Source organism: Prunus avium, chromosome 2, assembly GCF_965620075.1.
Source record: "Prunus avium chromosome 2, drPruAviu1.hap1.1, whole genome shotgun sequence".
Taxonomy (NCBI): domain Eukaryota; kingdom Viridiplantae; phylum Streptophyta; class Magnoliopsida; order Rosales; family Rosaceae; genus Prunus; species Prunus avium.
Window position 1 is genome coordinate 25,867,356 of NC_142285.1, and position 23,213 is coordinate 25,890,568.

At 37.7% G+C, this 23,213-nt stretch overlaps 2 protein-coding genes across 2 annotated transcripts; both read right to left on the reverse strand.

Annotated features, from left to right (window-relative positions):
* Nucleotides 1-1,207: 1,207 nt before the first annotated feature.
* LOC110763285 (uncharacterized) lies at nt 1,208-4,671 on the reverse strand. The gene is made up of 7 exons (XM_021966037.2): nt 3,788-4,671; nt 3,224-3,356; nt 3,088-3,141; nt 2,884-2,975; nt 2,056-2,291; nt 1,767-1,937; nt 1,208-1,689 (listed from the first exon to the last, which is right to left on the reverse strand). Exons 1-7 carry the CDS (start codon nt 4,477-4,479, stop codon nt 1,592-1,594), a joined length of 1,476 nt encoding a protein of 491 aa, XP_021821729.1. The 5' UTR covers nt 4,480-4,671; the 3' UTR covers nt 1,208-1,591.
* Nucleotides 4,672-7,041: 2,370 nt separating this feature from the next.
* Nucleotides 7,042-10,346, reverse strand: LOC110763281 (uncharacterized). Its single transcript, XM_021966035.2, has 2 exons — nt 9,904-10,346; nt 7,042-7,320 (listed from the first exon to the last, which is right to left on the reverse strand). Exons 1-2 carry the CDS (start codon nt 10,201-10,203, stop codon nt 7,186-7,188), a joined length of 435 nt encoding a protein of 144 aa, XP_021821727.1. The 5' UTR covers nt 10,204-10,346; the 3' UTR covers nt 7,042-7,185.
* Between the last annotated feature and the right edge of the window lie 12,867 nt (nt 10,347-23,213).

Below are 23,213 nucleotides of genomic sequence, written 5' to 3' on the forward strand. Positions count from 1 at the left end.
AGAAAATGATTATTCCGAAATACCATTTTTCATACTTAGTCAATATTGCACCTCCGCTAAAAATTTTCTGGGTCTGCCAATGACGGTATGAGTGGAGATTCTCAACTCCACTTGAGATATAATTAAAACTTGACAACGTAATCCTGGATCACACTTGAGATAATTAAAACTAGACAACGTAATCCTGGATCACATTTGAGATACTAATATTAAAATCTTGATCATTATCGACTCTTTGATTCTCAACTCTTTCAACTTGAGGCTTAACAATGGGAGATTCAGGAAGATTTTGCCAAGAAGAGAAATCAGCATCTCAACAAAAACAAACAAATTCTCAAAATAGCATTAATGCATTTAATCAAACAACTCAAAAATATCAACAACAAATCAAACATCTCAACAAAATTCCTAAAATCAAAGCCCTAATTAATTTCAACAAAATTCCCAATTTTTAATTCATTCCTAAACCCTAGAATACTCAATTTCAAATTAAAGATGCATAAGATAATTAAAAAAGAGAGAATGAGAAGAATAATTGTTTCCAAAAAGAGAAATTATTGCTAACAAGAGGAGAAGTTGATGTCTATATATCAAGAGAAGTAGATGAGAAGTTGCTGCAGAGAAGAGGAGAAGTTGTTGTCGACAAGACAAGAGGAGAGAAGCTAGCCATTCAATATCTTTTTTTGGAAAAAATTGGGTTGGGCAGCTGCCCAGCCTGCCCTTAACATAGAAACGCCCCTGGGTGCATGCAAACCCTGCCTTGTAAGGTAGTAGTGACTGCCATCCATTTTGGAAATACACCAACAATTGCAAGAAATTCATCCTCAGTTTTAAGAAGCCAAGCTACGTTCTTTAAATAAATGAAGGGCAACTGGTAAATCAAGTATATAAAAGAAATGCTCCATTATTAATCCTTTAATTCGCTTCAACTAATTAAACATTTGGTTGTATAAATACTGCAAAATTGTCAGGCAACAATTACAATTGAACATAAGAAAATTGTATAATAATCAGTCAAAATTTTACACGAAAAGAAGGGCTGCAGCCAAATATTTGGGATTTTACATTTTTATTGTAACTCAGTGGTTACAACAGGACTAGCAGTAAAGAAGCTTAAAAGAATTACAAGCTCAGGGAAAAGAGAGAAAAATAAATAAATAAAAAAGAAAAGGTGAACTTAATGGTTAGGAGATGGGAGCCGAAAAAATGGATGAACTGTGAACTAATAATAATTCATAAATTTCCTACGGTTGGGAGCTTTACATAGGCATTAATCCGCCTTCTTCCTTTGTTTTCTTATTACACAACCGTTTTACATTTTACAATTACAATGAACCAACTGCCTAACCCAGCTGCTTCCTCTGCTTTCTTAATACACAATTGTTAACATTTACAATGAACCAACTGCCTTAACTCGTCTGCTTTCGCGCTCTCTCTCACAGAGACTGAGGTTTTCTGAGGGAAATTACAGTCATGCGAATGCAAGGGGAGCCACTGAAACAGAAAATCCGACATCCTTTTCAGGACCAGTGGTACTTCATAGAAACTTAAACCACACTTCAAAACATCGGAACGGATTGCTCCATATGCATTAGCTAATCCTTCCTGCCTGATCAATCAAAGTTCCAACTTGGTCTCCACATAAAGCTCTGGAAATATTTCCAGGTTCCAGCAAATTGAAAATTACAACTACAGACAAAGCACATTTATTCTTAGTAAAAATGAGGGTTTAACATTTGTGCAAGTAGGAAAGGAATGAGACCAACCAGGAATTCCATTCTCTTCACAGTATGTTAATGCCATGACGTCCACAGAGGTAATGCCTCTAGAAACAACCTCCCTATAGCAAGTATGATCAACAGTGACACTGTTGCTACCAGAATGACACTCGTATATGCCATTAAAGTTTGTACCCTTAAGAACTGCCTCTGCATTAACTGAACCAGAAAACATATATGTACACCATATGGAACAGAAAGAGAAAGGAACAAGAAGCATAGAGAAAAAAAAAGTATATTAGAAACAAAACATATAGGGGACATGGTAGAATCTCACGCTCAGAAGCTCGCAAGGCTGCTGCAATATCAGTGGTGAAGAGATAATTTCCAGTGCCAGCACCAATTCCACCAAATATAACAACTCTGCCTTTCTCAAGATGTCGTATGGCTCGAAGCCTGTTATATGGCTCAGAAACCTCTGGCATTGTTAATGCTGTTTGGACACGTGCCTGAACACCTACCTTCTCTAAAGCTGATTGAAGAAGTACAGAATTCATGACTGTTGCCATCATACTGGTAAGAAATCAACGTCAAAACATCAGTATGCTTCTACCAATCAAAAGTTTAGGATAAGTGTATTGATTGCTTATTCCATTCTTTTAAAAGAAGTTAAGATATAAATGCAAAGATGTAAGCAAGGAAAGGATTTTCTTTTTATCGACTGAAGCAAACAAAGGGATAAGCCTAAAATATTTTAGTGATACCCACATTACTTTACACCCAGACAGGCAGCATATGCAAAATCTAGCTAATTCTAAAAATCCCTGCAATTTTCTATCCAAGTCTAACAACCCACAAGGCCACTAAATAAAGCATATACATGCTACACAAAACATCCAGACATGCTTAAATCAAAAGGGGCCCCCTTTAAGTACCCAAAACTAGTTTTGATAAAGGAGAATGACCATTTGAACATAATTTGAACAAAAGTAGAAGGCACCAGAAAAAAACTGCAATTACAGTTCAAAACATTGGGCATTACCCAATTTGATGTTGCTCATTGACCATTTGAACACAATCACGATGATATCCAAGCCATATAATTGAACAAAAGTAGTGGACACCAGATTATAATTGCAATTACAGTCAAAACATTGGACATTACCCAATTTGGTATGCTGTAGATCTATCCAATCCAGTAGAAGACACCCATGTGTCTCCACAAAAGAAATTACAGCCTCCAACAACGATTGCTACCTTTACAAAGAATAGAATTCAAAGAATTTAAGTTAGGAGAAAAAACACAAATATTATGAAGGAATGGAAGTAAAAACTATTGTTAAAAAAGAAATGCAAGTTCAGGAAACACCTCCACCCCCAGACGGCAAGCTCTTGCCACTTCCTCAGCAATCTGCGTTGCTACCTAACGACAGAAAGAAGCAGCTCAGCCTATTTATTCAGCACACTTGATCAAACATCAATAACCTGTCAGCTAAAGCTTGCACCTTGGGGTCGATGCTCTGGCAGTCCCCAGCTAATGCAGCACCACTAATTTTAAGCATTACTCTTTTCCATTTTACATTTGGCATCGATTTGGATTTCAGGTTGTTTGTAAATCCAGTGCTGCCAGGCGTGTATCTGCCAATAGAAATATCTGGCACTCCATAAAGATGTTTTGTTTGGGAGAAGAAAACCAATAATCACTAATCAAACACACCCAACTAGCCGATTTCACTCATTTGAGCAAGAAAACCTATAAAGTAGCCCATTGTTGTCTTCAACCAGTAAAAACACCGAAACATGAAAGCAATGCCATTAACTCTAGTCCAAAGGGCGCACTTTATTCAGTCAAATGGCCCAAAAGGATAACTACAGAAACAAGTTCAAGCAGTTTCACTCTTATATTGCCAACTGACTTGAAATTTCATTTCTCACTTGCCGAGTCTTAAAACCACATAAAAATTCACAAACCCCGTTTCATAATTCACACAAAATCACAACCCCAGCAAACCAAAACAATCAATTCATCAACAAACTTATACCAAATTTATTACTACAATTTACCATACCTCTTAGGCTGCTTAGCCACATTAGAATTGGCTCTGCCGCTGCTGCGTTCCTCATCCGAACCACCGCCACCTTTAGGCACAAGAGAACTCCCCAGAATGACCTCAAGCTTCTTGAACCAATGCCAATGACTGGCCCCCAACCCACTACTAGTGATCCTCTGCAGCTCCACCTTGTACCTTTTCTTCAAATTGTCAATCTTATTCTTGCACTGCTCTACGGTCTTGTACGTTGACTTATTACCACCACCAGTCCCACATCGCTCGCTGACCATCTCAGCCACCTCCTCCCAGTCCCTCCCTCTCAGGTTTCCCCTGTTCAGCTGATTGAATTTCTCAGTGAAAGCTTCTAGAAGACACGCGATGGCCGTGTCGCTCCACTCCTCACGGTCCTTCCGATAGTCACCCCGCTGCGACGCCGTTTCCGGTCCGCTGGAGGACTCGGCTTCGGTAGTGCTGGTGGTAGGGTTAGGGTTTGCGGAGGAGGGTTTGAGCTTTTTGTAGTAGTAAGAGCTCCGTTTAGTGTTGGGGGTTCGTGTCGGGTTCGGACTCCGGTCCGGGTCGTCGGGGAAGGGTCGGGGGAAGAAATCGCCGTTGTTGGCGGTGGTGGTGGAGTCGATTGTGTCACGGGGGCGCGGCGGCGCGTGGAGGTGAGAGGAGGAGTCGATCAGAGAGAAATCGTCGGAGGAAGCCATTAGGGTTAGCGTTTGAGGTTGAGGAGAATGGAAGGAAGGAGACGACGGCGTTTGAGGTTAAGTGACGGAACGTTGGAGACGGAAACAGAAGGGTTAGGGATTCGGGAACTTGTGAGATTGTGGTGTTGTCATCAGTCGTAACGGTTCCGTCAGCTACGCCAAACGTCTGGTTACACATTTACACTTGGACTACCACCAACACGTCTCTATTCATTTGCTCTACAGAATTTTTCCGGTTTTTTTTTCTTAACTTTTATTTTTATTTTTATTTTTATACCGAAATAAGAAAATTGAAAAATATAAAGGAGAACAATGATTTTTCTCTTTGCACTTGATAATAATGGTACACCTAAAGTTAAAGTGATGTGTAAAAATACTCCCTTCACCAAAATAATCCATCAAATTCGTCAATTTATGTGCTATTGATTCGGGAAATTAGGTCCCCATGTGTCCAATTAGTCAAATTGGTTCATCAGTCAAATTTCATTACAAAAATTATGAAATCGAAATTGATATGAAAAAAAAGCTCAATAATTTAAAATTTTAAAAAATTCAGTTCAAATAAAAAACTTAAAACAAGACTTTTTAATTAACAAAATTAAAATTAAGATATGAACATATTAAATTGATAATCAATATTTCATAATTCAATTTGAAAATAAAATTAAAAACTTAAAATAAAGGCTAAATTGTAGCAATGGTCCATGGACTAAGACTACTTTTCATCCCTCATATTGCTAAATTGTTACGATGGTACTTATTATGCCTCTACTTTCAGAAATCGTCATTTCCGTCATTTCAGTCAACTTTTCCGTTAAAAATGATGACATGGCATAGACAAGTCCTACTTAGCATGGGCAAAAATGTCTTTTCACACAAAAAATTTGAAAAATAAATCTCATTTCTCTCTCTCTCATTTCTTCTTACCCCTCCATACACCCAGATTTCTTCTCCCCAGCCCCAATTTCTTCTCCCCCAAACCCCACCAATTTCTTCTCCCACCCAATAACCCACATTAGACCCCCACCAATTTCTCCTTTAGATTTGGAATCTTGGCTCCAAGTCTCTCTCCCCCACACCCATCTATTTGATGAGATAACACACATCAGACCCAAATCCTCCAATAAAACCAAACAACAAAAGAAAGAAATTAAATAAAAAAACAAGCCTCAGTGGATGAATTTTTTTCTCTTTCCTGTAGTTGCTAGGGTTCTAGTAGTTGTTAGGGTTCTGGATTTTGTGGATGATTTTTTTTGTTTTCTCTTTTCTGTAGTTGCGGGCTAGGGCGGGTGGTGGTCATGGGGAATGGGGGGAGAAGAAATCGGTGGGGAGAGAGAGAGAGTTTTTATTTATTTATTTTAAATTTAACATTTTAATCAATTTAAAATTAATGAAAAGACAAATATGCCCTCATTTTTAACGGAAAAGTTGACTGAGATGACAGAAAGGACGATTTTCTGAAAGTGGAGGCATAATTAAAGTACCACTATAACAATTTAGTAATATGAGGGTCGAAAAGTAAAGTTCGGTCTTAGTCCAAGGACTTTTGCTACAATTTTGCCTATAAAAAAAAAAATTGAGGATGGTGAAGTCAAAAAGATTGGGGGATTTTTTTTGGGGGGGGGGGAGAGGGGTGGTGTTTATGTAAGATCCCACATCGACCAACGGAGAGGGGATGATGTGCCTTATATGTACATGCCCGTCTCCATCTAGCACGAGGCCTTTTGGGAGCTCACTGGTTTCGGAGTCATGGGAACTCCGAAGTTAAGCGAGTTGGGGCTAGAGCAATCTCAGGATGGGATACCCACTGGGAAGTTGCTCGTGAGTTCCCAGAAACAAAACCGTGAGGGCAGAGAGGGGGGCCCAAAATGGACAATATCGTGCTACAGTGGAGCTGATCCTGAGATGTGATAGTTTATGTCCTTCGAGTACAAAGTTTTGGTCTACAGTCTCATTTGGGACTACTTCTATAGAAAACACTTTTGCTCATAAACGTTTTTGTTGTGAACACTTTTATTATAAGAAACGTCGAAATTTTTGTTAGACAGACTTTAAGTGCTTCATAGAAAAGCATTCATAAATCGCTATTATGAACCATAATTACATATCTAAATGATTTTGTCAAACGCAGTTAAAAGCACTTCTGGTTAGAAGTTAGAACTCATCAAATTGGCATTCCTCCTTGTATCATGATAAGGATTTTGGTATAAAAATTGGGTAATAGATCACGTTCAGATATCATTAATTATGGTATCAAGAAACTTTAACAAGCTTCATTGTTCATCTTAATTTGGGATGCAGATGTCCTCAAAATTAGGCTGCAAATGCATTGTTTCGCCACTCGAATGGTAGTTTTGTCCGGCTTTTCTTGGTACATGTATATCTTGATCCAATTTATCAAAGTAGATTGTTAAGAGGTGTCCAAGATTTTTGTATCAGAAAGCTAAATCTAGTTTGTGCAGCACAACTAATCACATCCATGAGATGTGTAACCCATAAGCAATCAAAGGGAACCAAATCAAAAGAGCAATTTAATCTAATAACTAGTAGTGACAAAATGAATAGAGGAAATCAAAAGGAAAGCCACTTTCTTTACTAAGCACACTGATGTTTTGATGGACTGATTTTCTTACAAAAGGAATCCAGAAAGTAACGTGCATTATCGATGTTCCATATTTCAAGGGTTAACTATGGCATATGAAAAACCTATTCATCAGGAGAAGATCGTTCATCATCAGGAGAAGATTGTTCATCATCAGAAGACCCCTCCTTTCGATCCCTTCTTTCGTTCCATCTTGCCCAGATCCACCTCAAAACCAGAAACCCCCCAATAGCGTAAACCTGAAAGTAGGCAAAGTAAAATTACTAAATAATTAAAGGAAATAAGTAAAACTTAAATTTGAAGGACATCCAGCTTTATTTTCCTTTAGTGTCTGTTCATATTCGCAACTGGAGAAAAACTTGCATGAAAAGGTTGTATAAATCAGTTGTCTTTCACTCTCCAAGCGGGGAGAGAAAAATACAACCTGTGCATATACCACCAGTTCCAGCTAAGTTTTTCTTCCATATCTGAAACAAAGTGTACTGAAACCTCAACCATCTGGCCACAGTACCCACAAACAAGCACAGTGCTAAAGTAGTTGAAAATTCATTGGGAAAGCTGAAAAACTGCCAATTAAAAACATTAGAAAAGAGTACAAAGTCGACATTGATTATTTAAAAAAAAACCAACCTGTACCAAAAAAATAATGAAAAGCCAACACAATGGCTAATATAATCAACCAAACAATTACTGTCCTTACTAAATATTCAGATGACTGCCAAACACAACCCCAAAGTCTCAAATATGTAGGTATTCCACAGCCCACCCATACCCCCTCTTATTCATAATCTTTAACTCAAAATTTAACAAACATGTTATTCTGTATACAAGATATGGCCTTCAACATGATATTTAAACCCCCAAAATGCATGGTTTGCACCTATATAGACAGCCTGGAAAAGTTGCGGTCCTATCTAATTTCCCTCGTTTAATTCAAGTATCAGTTTATCATAATGAGTGAAATTTGATATGAGATGTGCCCAAAAACAAATGGGTGATCAGTACAACTATGAGGAGGCTAATGAATGTGTACTGAGAACAGAAAATATTCAAATTAACAGGGAAAAAAAGCTAAATGAAACATGCTGGAGAAGAAAGAAAATAGCTCATTGAGACAAATAACGGACAGAAAGCCGATGAACTTAGCCGCTAATGGATTGACTATTAGCATGCTGTTGCATAATCTGAACTTAAGTGCAAGTTTGGATACTAGAAAGCCACAAAGTCGGAACTTCATAGCGAGCTCCGATAATTTCATCACAACAGGAGAAGACAAGGATCCACATGGTATTAACTTTCAGCCTCCCGCCTCAATGAGTACAGGTATACAATACGAACACAAGCGAACTGAAGGAGATGGTGGAGAGCAGGGCTAGTGGCCTATCCCATCTCCTCAACTATTCCACTGTTCTTTGTTTGATTCATGTGCTTCCTTGAAAAATGAAATATGCATCTTCTTTTTTTCTTTTTTTCTTTTTTTTATCAAAACAAAGAAATCTTTTTTTTTATTTTTTATAAAGAAACAAAGTCAAAACAATGAAATCCTAACCACCTTTCTTAGAGCTTTGAAATCAGTGCCACTAATGGGGCTTTACTAAAATATCTAAAGATTCAGCTGACCATGAACATAGAACCAGGTGTCTCACATGAGATGCAAAGCTCATCCAGTCAACAAGTATCAAACCGTTACCAAACTGATGTTCCAAGTCCTGTTGCCTTACAAGCGAAATAATTAAACCATAAACTTAGTTAATTACATTCCATAAGATACTGAAATGTTAGGTTGAAGGAAGTGTCTTGTTCAACATAAATCATTCAAACTCTTAGCAACATATCTCCATCCACTAATAAGGCACCAAAAATAGCAGATAAGTACCTTACATATTGGCCAACCCATATATTGACCAACATAACTATGTAATTTCTTATCTAGTGAATTATACTTGATATTCATCACCCCGCCTACATCTCAATGACAACTTCCCCTACACACTCTTTCAACCATACCTAAGGAACCAACTTGGGAATTTCCACCACTGTGCTAAAATAATCATCATTTGACATTGGCATAACTTTGTCATCACCAATCTTCAAAACAAAATCTCATAATATCAATACGCTGTTAAGTAAACAGATCTCCTCATCCTTGCTGTACTTCCTCCAAATCCCATAGTCCATATGTTTACTAAGCTAGGCTACTTAACCACTTAAGCATATATAGACTGCTCTCTATTACAAGCATCTTGCTGTTCTCAACGTTTCAGTGGACTATAATCAAGCAATAATGAAATAAATAGCAAGGTGAGTCTATAGGCTTCATGGTACAAACAAAATTAAGAACCTTCTGTTTGACTTCTTTTTTTTACCCCTTTTTGGGGGAAGCAATGCAAACTTTGATAAAGGGTTGTGAATCCCAAGTTGGGTGCCCAAAACCCCTTTCTTTAAGTGTTACTCCTATACTTGGCCCCTTCCTATTCCAATTTTGGTTTTTTGTAATCAAAAGTTCAAACAAAATACTTTTTTTTTTCTAATAGATTTCTGTCCACACAACATGATATGATATTTGTTCGTACCCAAAATTTATTTTCTTCAAAATACCTTTCCTTAAGAAAACTTTTATCTTCACCTAAGAGGATGCATGAAACCCAACTTACATACATCATGAATGAAAACCCATATTTCAAATACAACTAATTCTAAACCAAACAACATAACACACAAGGTTTCATTTTCTTTCTTCATTCCCTCCATTTATTCTCAATACCCAACATAAATTCATGTAAATCAGAAAAAATAAATACATAAAGTTCAAAAAACCATGCCTGCCAGAGTATAATAGGATTGGAAGTCTTAGTTGAAGGCTCTTCATTCTCAACCGCCACAGGAGGAGGAACAACAAGTTGCGTTTTTGGGAACCTCACAATGTCCGGTTTCTGAGTCTTACTTTCAAGTCCTTCATCACCAGCTACTGCTTTCCTCGGTTCATCTTCAACAGCCACGCCTGCTTTTGGTTCTTGCTTCAAGAATGGAAATTGAAGCTTGAACTTGGGAAACAGTGAGAATAAGTTTTTGGGTCCTTTAGGATCTTCTTCTTTGCTTACAATCTCCGAGTTTTCTGCCATTTCTGCGAAAGAAGGGCGATTCTGAAAGTGGGGTTGGCGGCTTGTAAACGGCGGAGGAAACAGAGTAGGAGATGTTCATGAGATATTGAAAACGCTTTTGTATGTTTCCATCTCTTACTCCAGAACGTCCTCGTCTAATTAAAAATTTTAAAAAATAAACTTTCTTTTCTTTCTTTTTTTGGAAAAAACACATTGTAGTCTTATTATGAAAATAATAAAATAAAAGCTTTTAATTATGAATTTTCTTTTAACTTTATCTTTTAGTTACATTGAGGGCCCAAGGCCCAGATATTTTTGGTCAAAAGGCCCAGATTTACTAGGGAATCCAGATTTTTCAAAGAGTGCTATAATTTTAAAGATAAGATGAGCAAGAAAATAGGACAGGTCTCAAAATCAAATTTATAGTTTGATATTCATCAATTTTTTGAGTAACATTCATGAGTTTAAACAAGTAAATTGAACAACGTGCAATTTCTTAACAGAGAAGCTTTAGAGAGATAGGCTCCTCATTCTCTCTAATATTTCTCTCGTCTCCACCGCCCTTTCCTGACCAGTTGGTGGCTATCCTGCGGCCATTCGAGGCGACTCCTCCACCACCTATGGTGTGGCTACTGCGCCTCCTTTTGTATGGCTCCTCTCCTTTACTTTATGTGTTTCCTTTTGAAAGCCCTCCCTTTGCTGTATTTTCTAATGTTGGCCCATCAATCCTCTACTTTTCCCTCTGAACTCCCTCTCCCTTTGTTCCACAACCCTTGTATCTCCCTCATCTCTCTTTCGTCTCATCCCTCCACACCTTCATCAACCCATGTCTCTACTCCCACCAAATCTCAAATCCAAAGGTCCTCTATGTTATGTTTCCTATTTAGATCGGTACACTAGATACTAAGTTATTGTTGAGGCCCAAAAAATCCAGGATTGGGCCCAAATAAATTCCCGGCCCAGTGCGACACCTTATTAAGAAGAAACTTGGTTCGAAGCATGTGAAATTCTTCATGCACGCTTGCACGAGCCACGATCCGTGTGCCATGCCAAATAAATGTGAAATCCGTCATGCTAAGAATTGAAATGAGCCTATAAAAGGCACCGACCTTACAAACCCATGCTAATTATCCTGTTAGGCATCATATCCCTTTTAAAGGCGACAAAATTCAAGCACGCCAAGCGACATGCAATGCCAAGCAAAAATCATTATTATTACACCTAGCCACGCTACAAGCTTAAGTGGGCCCAAGCCACGCAAATGCCCGGGGCTTGCTTGAGTGGGTTGTGGTATGGATGGTAACAAGTTGTCATGAGGCCCATTGATGGGCCGAGAAATGGAATTCTCGAGTTGCTTGGGAGCCTCGAAACTCAAGCCCATTTCTTAGGCCCAAACATGTGGGTGAGCATAAAAGTGAGAAGGAAAGCAGCCCAATAGCCTAGAAAATCAGCCCATTATCTCAATAAAATAGCCATCACTTGAAAAGGATTGGCCCATCCCCCTAATTAGCTAGACCATCACCTTAGAAAAGCCCACACAACCAAAATAAATATTTGTAATCTCCAACACATGGCTGGAGATAAAAGCCATGACAAAGAGCCAAAGTTGCCCATGTGCTGGGAGGCTCCAGCACATGGGCAAATAACGAACATCAAGGTGGAGCATGCAAAGAACCATGGGGTATTAGCGTACATAGGTTGCTAGGAGCCAAGGCACCCTTCAGACCAGTGTACCTACCCATTTCTTTTCCCTCCATCAGATCTAGCCATGGAAAAGGGGAGAAAAGAAGGAATGAAGATGGCTGAAAATGGGAGGTTCTCCACTGTGGCAGCCGCGGGAAGAGCATTGAGCTCCTAAAAATCCCTGATTTTGTGGGATTGGGCAAAGAAGATTTTGCCAGAATAAGATAAGTCAAAAGAAGGGAGGAGAAATGAAGGAAAGAAGCTTGGCCAAATTGGATAGAAACCATTAGGGTTTTTTGGGAAAGGTTGGCTTCCAACGGCTATAAAAAGGGCCATCTTCTACCCATCAAAACCAACCCACATCTGGAGAGCAAGCTTCCTCTCTCACCTACAAAACCTAGCAAATTCGTGCTTTATTCACCATTCTCCCCATTTTCCCTCTTCTGGCAGATTATCATAGCATTTGACAAAGTCTCTGTCAAGCTGCCGGAAAGACATTTAAGCCACACCTTCTCATCTCTCTCCCTCATTCTCTGCCAAATCTTCCTACAAACTCCTCCTCTTCTACCTTAATACCTCCAAAAACACATAGCTTTCTCTCCAGTGCTAAACTCATAACAATTTTGCTTCCATGCCACAAGCCTCTCATGCCAAGCTAGAAAATCTATCTGTAAGTTGTTGCTATTTTCATTGGTGAAGGTAACCAAGGTGTTTCCTAGGGCTTTACTACCCTTTTGAAACATTCTTGGGGCTTAATCTTCGAACTCAGACACAAGGGGATAATTCTACCAGATCACTCCTTACGGCAGCCCAGCCCATTCGTCAGGCTGCTGGAACAAAAAGACCCCCACAGTTATATTAAGCTTTGATAAGAGTTTAAATTAGGTTATACCTTGAGGCCCAAATCCTTGTGGAATAAGGAAATATTTTGAAGCCTATTAAGGGGTCCTTTTTGTTTCCTTTTTTGTGTGAACCGTTGTTTGGTGGGCTTGGAAGATTAGTCAAGTTGGCCCTTGGTGATGAGTAGAGACGACTTGACCTAGTCTATATAAGCTTAAGGCCCTGCTCTCGTCTCTCTAACCCTAATCTCATCATAAAGAGAGAGTTGAAACAGATTCTGAGAGAGAGCAGAAGTCTTCAGTCGTTCCTGTTCTTGCTGGGATTGTTGCTCCTACGGTTGAATGAGTTCAGAGTTCGTGTACTCAAGAAAGATGGCATCAAGTATGTCTTTATATATTTTAGATTGTGTGAAAGATCATGAACATGCATATAAAGAAATCTAACAGTTGGTATCAAAGCACATGGTTATTCGCACACACTGAAATTGTTTTTCAAGCATGGCTATTACGATTTCTTATCTGTTTATGCCATGATGAGTTTTGGTTATGTTTAAAATTTGAAGATGGATTAAACATGTTTTTTTTTTCTAAATATCAAGAATATTAAAGAATCTGGAAAAGCATGTTTTAATTTGATTTTCATATCTTCAAAACTTTAAACACGTTTTTGACCTACCAGATGGCCTTAAAACCCTAAAAATGCCCATATGTCATAACAAGGCAGTAAGTTGTGTTAATTAGGTCATTCCCTATTCAGAAAGGTATATTGCGTAAAAAACGGACACCAAAACCCCCTAAAACACTGTTCACGGCAGAAATTACTAGTCACTGCAATTTAGGGTTTTCTCTCTTGAATTGTGTTTGTTTGGTTATTTTCTGAGCTAGATAAGTGTTTGTCTTTGTTCTGAGAATCAACAAATTTTTCATAACAAAACCAAACCTAAATACTCAAACCCTAATGAAATAAATAACCAAAATTGCATCATACCTAAATTACTTGATAAATTTTTTCAACAAATAGAATCTATCCTGTAATTTGTTTATGATTGCACAAGATAACATGTAATTTGTGTAAGCTATAAGTAATCTCTTGCTACAAAGGTGTGATACTTAATTAAGGAAGCTTGCACATGTTATTTGTTAGTTTTGTGAATAAAGTTAAACCGGAAAAACTGTTTTCTCTTAACAAATTGCAAGGAAAGTTCATCATGATGGGGATAAATCATTGCAATTGTTAGTCTTTAACAAGGAATTCCTAGTAAGTGCAAGTCATCCGCTGACGCAATTTGAGATTGACTTGGGTCTTGAAAGCAAATAGTATATAGAATACCTCGAAGAAAATGATGTCGTATTGTTAGTGATGTAGTGGGTGCAACTGTTGATTTGATTTTTAGGGATTCTCGCAACCTAGGGATTGAAGTATACGTAAGTGTATATACATATAGGGGTTTTTAATTTTTAATTTTTTGTTTATGTTTGTTATTATTTATTTAGATTTAACAGCCTAATCTTAGAATCTTATAGCACATTCCAACTTCTGCTCCTGTAACATCTCTGACCCAATTTAATCGATTTAATCCAATTTAATTCTTTTGTGAAATTAAAATTTTGCCCTTGGGATTAGGGGTAATTTGGTCACTTTTTAATATAGAAGGATTTGGGGGAAATGAGTGGCACTGTTTCGTAGAGCTCGCTCTCACAAGTTCATAGACACGTAGTAGGCCCAAATCGGAGTTTTAACGAAGAAGTTGTGGTTAACGGAAGTGCAGTGGCACAACCATAAATATTTCGAAATTGAATTTTTAAAACAGACCAGTCACTCTCTCTCCTCCATCTCTTCCCGACACTCTCTTTCTCTACGCGCGCGGCAGCAATTTTCTGACGGCGATTTCGTCGTCGTCCGGTATCCGATTCAAGTGAAATTGGTTGCAAAAGTTTTGTATCGATGTCCTCTATCTAATCCACCCATTTTCACAGCTCAAAAACCCAAGGAAATTAAACTGGAATGACTGGAAATTCAAGTATTTTGGAAGTTTCTGACGCCATTTCTGGTGACTCCCTTGTTAGTCTGAAAGTATTGGTATAGGTATTGTAGGGTGTTTCGAGAATTTTCCGTTGCTGGAAATTTCTCAAGACACCCATGCGCTTCCGACCGAAGGTGGCGGCGTGTGGGCCATTGTGTGGCGGCCCATTACATTCTAAAATGTTCTCCTTGTCGTCCTAAGCACGACGATATGCTTGGATTTGGAATCGGTTATCATTTGACAGTCGAACGAATATTGCACCCAATATGCGATATTCGGGTTTGATAGGTTTAGATCGTTTGATCGGTCTCGATTTCAAATATGTTGTTCTTTGTACCTCTAGGATCTTGTGGGAACATGCGGATCGAGAATTGGAGTCCTGAATACTCCAAATCAATGATTCTAGGGTTGGGTGAAGCAATCACCGTCTGATCGGGTAATTGGCTTACATCCGACCGATCGATCGAGACCAAATTTACAAGACTTGTTTAGTGGACGCCGTTGAATGCATTAGAACTTTTGGATCGGAAATCGAAGGTCATGGGCCCCGCAGGCCCGGTTGACCAATATGGGAAGTTTGACCTCTAGGTTGATCGTGAGCCTTCCAAGTTAGTTTCACCTTTTGAAAAGTACTAGAATGACCTTATAAACCCTCTTAAAGGTTGTGCACACCTTGAGACCTGGGAACTTGAGTGTTGAGTTAGAATTCATTGTTGGGTACACTTATTAATTAGATCTGCGTATGCTCTCGAGTGAGGTACCCATACTTCGCGTACTCTGAAAGGAGAGACCTCTTAGGGTGAGCTTTGTGTTTGTTTTATTGATCGTTATTTTGAGGATGAAATGTCATGCATATGTATATTTGACTATCTTGACTATTGAGATTATGAACTCTTATTGTAATTTTAATTGTGGATTATAGCATTTTGTGGTTATTGGATGTTATATTAATATTTGAAGTTTATGAAATATTTGGAGTCATGGGATACTTGATTGATTGGTTGTGAAAGCGAGTCTTGGGACTTGGCTTTGATTATCAGGAAATGAGTGGACTTTGTTTTAAATGATCATTACTTTCAAAGATGGATTGTCTTGCATTTGTATAAATTTGATTATTTTGACTATTGAGATTATGAAATTATATTGTGTTTTAATATTGGATTATAGTATTTTATGGAAATTATATTAAAACAATAACAAACAAAAAAACCTCAATTTTATCTTGCCACCATTCCTCAGATGCATCAACGATATTCTTAGCGACATTCCACCCAAGACCAGTTTCCTTTCCTTTTAGATCTTTCTATAATTTCCATTCTTTTTTTAGTAAATCCCACTTGTTTTTCAATTGTAATTTTTCATACGGTCTTCCTATCTCTTCACTAATATTTGTAACCAACCTTGCCCATCCAACTTTATTAAAGTGAGTACCGGGACGATTGCCTATATCCACCTCCTTGATACAAAGGTCAATGAAGATGGCTATAGTTTGAGCATTCCACAATGATGACAATTTTTCAGATCCACTTGCAACATTTTTAGTTGTGGTGAAGTTACTATTCTTCTTTGCCATCTTATTACAACAAAGACATTATATATAAAATATGTATGCAAGTGAATTACAAAACAAACCAAACTAGCCACAACTCAAATGCAGTGTATAGATGTTTATCTAATATGAACAGTGCATAGCTGTTCATCTACCTCAAATGCAAGAATAGGTAACATTTAACTGACTGCATACAATCCGATTAAGGGATTAGAAAGTCACACTGTAAAAACCATGGATAGAAAACAAGGCTAATAGGGCATGTTATGTTCTAATATGTTGTTGTATAATTAAAAAGTAACATCTTCATAAATGGTTCAAGCTAGCAAAAATATAAAATTAAGGGACAGAGAACTAACGAACAAATATATATATTTTAACATCAGTTCATCTCAGTATTCAACAATACAGTGTAAAGGACATTCCTCGTTGTGTGCTAGTAGAACTATGAATACAGCTTTGCTGATAAAAATTAAAGAAGAAATTTTTGTACAATGAAATATGCAGGAATTTTAGGAATTATAATCTTGAATTGCTCAAGAGACAGACCCTATCACATAATTAAAATAAAAATTATGTAAAGTACATTGTCAAAAGAAATCTTGCCATAAACTATAATAAATTCTAAATTTATTTCATTAGGGAATAATCATAAAAGTTTTTTTGCTTTCGGCAGGAATCATTAAAAAATCTCAAACCTTAAATGTAATTTCATTCGTAGACAAGAACTCACCTTTCCTTTTGATGGCTACCAATTAGAAGAAGATTACCATGCTTGTAAGCACAACCTACAATATATTAAACTAACATTATAATAAGAGAGAGAGAGAGAGAGAGAGAGAGAGAGAGAGAGAGAGAGAGAGAGAGCACCAGTAAGAGCACTGATGCTACCATAGCTCAAATCAAGACGCCATGATATTCAGAGTTGTAGTAACTATTGCATTAGAAAGGTAGATAACTATCTATTGATCATATCATGGTGTAAAATATAGAAGATTCATTTTTTTTCTAATTGGCATTCAACAACTTCATAAGGAGGTAAGATTTGGCAAAGCAACAAATTGGATACAGTGCAACTCCAGAAGACCTTTCTACAAGGCCAAATTATAGGAATGGCTTCCATTAGAGAAGATTACAGTTCAGATTCCGCAAACCTCAACAAACATATGAAAAAGTGATGGTCAAGAAAAGGGTGAACTAGTCACATACATGCAAGAGGTCTCGTAATAGAACTTGCCATAATCATATCTTCGCTAATGATTATGTTCTAAGAGGCTTGAGATTTTTCAGAAAATCAAGGTAATGTCTAGTACAACATAGGCCAGTGCATGCAAGAAAACAAGGTAACTATGGAAACAACATTGGCCCTTTGCAATGTGAAAACAACCTAGTAATTTATCATGTTTATCTACTTTAATCCCCACACAACACTAAGTAATCCAGGCTAGCCCCCTTTCAATTTGAAAACAAGCTACATGCGGCATAATTTCAAACTCAACCAACATTACCACACAGATCTGTTTGTGCCTAATAAATCACGGTTGTAAAAGTGACCGAAGGCGTTTCTGCTCGGCCCTAGCACCTGTTCATGAACTGAACGTGGCGTTTTTGTCTTCCCAGAGACAAAGGAAAAGCGGCGAAGGCATAATCATCTCGGCCTCGACCGCGGCATTGCAGGCCGAGGCTGAAGGACGAAAAAGACACGGCCAAAGATGTTAGAAACAGATCGCCACGTGGCAGTCGGGGCCCACACTTCATTTAATGAAGTAAGGCCTCTGACTAGCAAACCCACTGGCTGCAAAGAGGCATTTAATGCACGAGGGAAGAGGGGAAGTGACTAACGTCAGGATTTGGCGACAGAAATCAGAGTGGTTAAGCGCAGACATTCTTACAAAAAAAAATTCTTATAGCCTGAGAAATTAGGTTACCAGCTATCAGAGCATTAAATGCGTCTCCACGGCCAGAGGCGCAGAACCCACGATCAGGGCTGCGGCCGAGATTTACCAGGATTTATGGAGTCACACCACCATACTTTACGATCCCAAATGTCGATTGGACTACCTACTTGTTCTGATCATGCTCCACCACGCAGATTTTCAGCCTCGATTCCTCCTCCAAGGGCTCTTCCTATAAATACCAAGCTCAAGCTACATTCAAAGGGTTCAAACACCAAACCAAAAGCCTCCCACGGAGCAAATTATATTTTCATGTAATGCACCTTCAATACCTTTACTTACTTTCCTAGGAGTAGTGTTAGATTGTAAGGAGAATCCATTCATCAATATATCATACGACCCTTGATTTTCAAGGCGCCGGAGCACCATCTCTGTTACTCTCTCATTCACCCCATATATCATACGACCGTCGCTCCCTGAGCAACGCGCCGGAGCACCGCCCCAAAACCCACCATCAACACCACCATTAAACGGCCTTGTAGCTCAGGCCGTGAACTTGACGGCCGAGATCAGTTCCTCTCTCGGCCACAATCGTTTGATTAGGAGTCGAATTCAAACAGGCGCACCACTTAACCATTTCATCCACATCACCATCTCGATGCACGGTAGACCGTGCTGGCACGCCCGCGCACAACCGCACAGCATCCAAAAGAAGGACGTCACATGTTAACGCATATCCCCCCGGCCCGGAGCTCCAGGCCGTGAGATTTCCCAGCTGACAAGATCAAAATGTGCACCTTGATCTGAGGCCATGAGGGCAACTTTGGCAGCTCACAGAAAGATTTCCTACAAGTTTCCACTGGAACTACTCTCACTAATTGACCACCTTTTGTTGTGCGCAACAACAGATGTGAAAGGTCGTTCAGACCTTTAGTCGAACACCTGGTGTGCACCTTTCATTAAACACCCTAATCAAACCACCAAAGCCCTAAAATCTAAACATCCTTAACCCCAAACAACAAACACGACAACATGGTAGTAAAAGCAACAAAAAACATAGATTAATTTCGATTTTGGTTTAACAATATAAAAAAAACTTCAACACAAATACAAGCACAAAATTCATCCCAAAGCAGCAATTAAAATTCGATAAATTAAAGCGAAAGGGAATAGTAAAATTGGGAATAAATATATATACTGTGTCTCTTACATTGTGCCTTTGCTTCGATTGATCCAAAAAGAAACGAATGGAAGAGAAGAGCTATAGAAAGAGAGGGCATGAAGACTGAAGAGCACGACTGAATAGAGAGGCCTAAGCGAGAAGAATGAGAGAGCGTGAAATTAGATTAGGGCATTTTTGGAATATGAAAGTTGCTCACAGCAATTCTTTGACAAAAGTGATTTTTAACCCTTTACCAAACGGGCTTGGACTTCAAAAAATCACTTATGGCCCCAAATAAGCAATGCCAAACGGGTACTTAGAGCGTAATTTCAAGAAGAAATTGTGATAACTTTTGAAAATGATTGTCTTATAACGAGGCGAAGCTTAAATCATGAAATAAATCTCAAGCGTGCGGGTCACACACGATGGAACTCACATTATGGTACTTTACTTAGCATCACTTCTATGTTTTCATCTGTGGTTCATGTCCTTCAAAACATTATTAATGATAATCTCAATGATAGTGCCAATGAAGCAAATAAGTTAATGAGAGAAATACTTACTTTTGAGTTTGTGTTTCACGTATTCTTGATGAAAGCTATATTATGACTCACAAATGATGTGTCACAATTAGGGGTGGGCACTCAAACTGGGGAATCGGAAATCTAAGCCAAACCGCACCGAACCAAATCGGAAAAAAATCGAGTTGACCAAAAAAGTCAACAATCGGTCAAAAACTGAACCAGGCCGGTTTGGATCGGTTTTGGATCCGGTTTCATGTCTTCAAAAATTGGGCCGGGCCGAACTGAACCGGTCAAATTAAAAAATATATAATTTCAATATTTATTTATATTTAATGCTATATTTTTAATCTAATAACTAATATTTATTCAAGTTCAATTTCAAAATATCTTTCTTTTCTAACTTTAATATTTATTTTTATATGAAATTGAATAATTTGTTAATTTTCAAGTTAAATAAAATAAAATTTCAGTTGAAAATTGTATTAAAAAATAATTTTTATAATCCGGTTCAACCCGAACTGAACTGGAATCGGACCGAAATTGGTTCAACTCGAACCGGATAGTTTGTGAAATTATTTTATTAAAACCACATCGATCCAAACCAGATGAATAGTATTGGATCGGTTCTAATTTGAGGCAAAAATCGGTCCAACCCGAATCGCGCCCATCTTAGTCACAATCATTGCGAAAGAAAGATCAAGAAATTGTGAATGTGATGGCTTTAGTGAAATTATGCAAGGAAAAACTATATTGGATGATGAATAATGGGTTTGATGTATTGGTTGATGAAGTATCTTTGTTTCATGACAAACATCATATTGAAGTTCCTAACATGGATGAGACATTTGTACTTCTAGGGAGGTCAAGCATAATGCTCCAATTAAGACAAACCGTCATCATTATCGTGTGTAGCTATTTATTTATGTCATTGATGAGCAAATTATGGAGTTAGATGATCACTTTACTGAGGTAATACTGAGTTGCTTATTTGTTTGGCATGTTTGAGCCCAAATGATTCATTTGTGGCTTTTGTTAAACAAAAGTTACTTCGCCTTGCTCAATTTTATCCTCAAGACTTTTCAGGTGTGGATCTTTTGGTACTTCAAGATCAACTTAAGCTTTATATTCATCATGTACATTCAAGTAGTGATTTCTATCACTTGCAAGGGATTAGTGGTCTTGCTAAAACAAATTGGTGGAGACAAGGATGCTTCAAGCATTCAATTATGTGTACTTGCTTATTACATTCACTACAAAAAATGTGAGTATTAGGGGCGGAAATAAGGATCTGCCTCTATTAATGTTTGTTAGAGGCGGAAATATGGACATGCCGCTATAACAATAATAGGGGTGCATAGTAAATGCCTCTATTAGTTTTACTACCTATAGGGGTGGTAAACACTGCCCCAATAAAGTTCAATTATTATAGGCAAATAAGATTGGCCCCTAATGACTTTTATTAGGGGCAGATGAATGTTTTTATTTTTTAAATTTAATTATTTCCTTTCAGAGGCTGATTTTAACAAATAAAAAAAGAGAGATTAATCTAAACCCTAATTCTCCAACACCAACGCACCCACTTCCCATATTTCTCTCTTCCTCTTCTTCCAGCGCCGCACAACCCTTCATCTCAATTTTTTTCCTTTTTCATTCTTTCTTAGTTCTTCTCTTTGTTCCTTCATTTTTGCTCTCGTCTAGCTCTGAAATCGTTCTCTCTTCTTTTCTTCCTTCTTCGTCGTATTTTCTTTCCCATTTCTTCTTATTCTTTCTCCCATGCAATATTCACTTGGTGTATCCGAGAAAGCAAAAGAAAAAGCACAAGAAAGGTTTGCAATAGAGAAAAGAAAAACTCAATTTGTATTCTTTAATCCATGGTTTTTTTTCTTTTCGAAGTTTTCATTTTTACAGGTACATTCCACAGGTTTTGAAGAATTTGAAGTGGAATGGTGAATAATTTCTTGGATCATTTTAATCATTTGATTGATTTTTCCTCAAGGTTTGTTCATACAAATTATACGACTGTTCTTCTTTTGTTTAAAATTTTGGTTAATGTTAGTCTATTAATTGTTGATATATTGTTAATTAATAGTTTTTGATCCAGAAAAGAGGAATCGTTGAAATGCTTCGTGTGTTGCAGTAAAATGAGAAGAAACGCTTTGAGATTTCTTTTGCAAAGCTGTGTTCGAGTTGAGTGGACGTGGGTTTGAAATTCAAACTTTGAATAGAAGAGAAAAGAGGGAGCGAAAAATAATTTGGATCGTTTTTGTAAATTTTGAATTCAAAACACAAAATTTGTGTTTGATTTGAGCTGCTTTTGTGTTTTGTGTTTTTTTTAAAATTAATAATTGAAAGTATTAGGGGCGGATATTTGCCCCTATATTAAAGATCTTTAATGTAATCTGCCAACGTTGCAACACAAATAGTAAGGGCGGATCTTTGAAATTTTCTGCCCCTAATAACAATAGAGGCGCGTGTATTAGGGGCCCATTCTCATTCCGCCCCTCCTTCTCATTAGGTGAGGTTTTGCAAGATATTTGCCTCTACAATTGCTTTTAGAGGCAAATATTAAATGCCCCAAATACTCAATTTTTTGGTAATGATTGGCTTTAGTTTTACCAGTTGCAACAGCTTCAGTGGAAAGGAAATTTTCCGTCATGAATATTATCAAGGGTTCACTTTGGAACAAAATTAGAGATCAATGGTTGAATGATAGTTTGTTGGTTTACATTGAGAAATATGTTTTCTCTTGTATTGAAAATAAAGCTATAATGCTATGTTTTCAAAATATGAAGCCTCGTCGTGGACAATTGTAGTTTGTAATGTTGTTTTTGACATGAATGACATTGATATTGTTTCATTTTCAATGTTTTTTTCATCCTCAATTTTTTTAGGAAGTTTTACACTATCGCCCTTTGATGTAAGATTCCTCGATCCGCCACTCATTATAGTAGGAGTATGCAGTTTGTTTATTACCCCTTTATTGCCCAGGTATTACCATTTTATTGCCCCTTATCACCTTTTGTTCATGGCATGTGGAACCTATGTCAGTGATCAGTCTCAGACTTAGAATTATCCCCACGTCATCTAGAGTATGACGATATGCTCAGTTTGGTGAAATTCTATCGTTTGATGCATGTTAAAGCAAACCACACATAGCATCAAGTTTTGCAGAAATCTCATTATTAGTATTTACCTCATAGGCACCAGACTTCTTAAAAGCTTCTCTTCCCCTATTGTAGCTCCAAAAAAGGCAAGTAATCTCTCCTCATTAAGGGTTGTCATTAAGCATTAACCTATAGTGATCAAAGAATAATATTATTGTCAAATATAGCACCAACAATGTTGTTATGATGGA

Coding starts and splice junctions, on each gene's coding strand:
- LOC110763285 (XM_021966037.2), bottom strand. CDS start 4,479: ATGGCTTCCTCCGACGATTTCTCTCTGATCGACTCCTCCTCTCACCTC. Junction 3,357..3,787: donor GTGGCTAAGCAGCCTAAGAG/GTATGGTAAATT, acceptor TTCTATTGGCAG/ATACACGCCTGGCAGCACTG. Junction 2,976..3,087: donor CTTGCCGTCTGGGGGTGGAG/GTGTTTCCTGAA, acceptor TTCTTTGTAAAG/GTAGCAATCGTTGTTGGAGG.
- LOC110763281 (XM_021966035.2), bottom strand. CDS start 10,203: ATGGCAGAAAACTCGGAGATTGTAAGCAAAGAAGAAGATCCTAAAGGA. Junction 7,321..9,903: donor ATCCTATTATACTCTGGCAG/GCATGGTTTTTT, acceptor GCCTACTTTCAG/GTTTACGCTATTGGGGGGTT.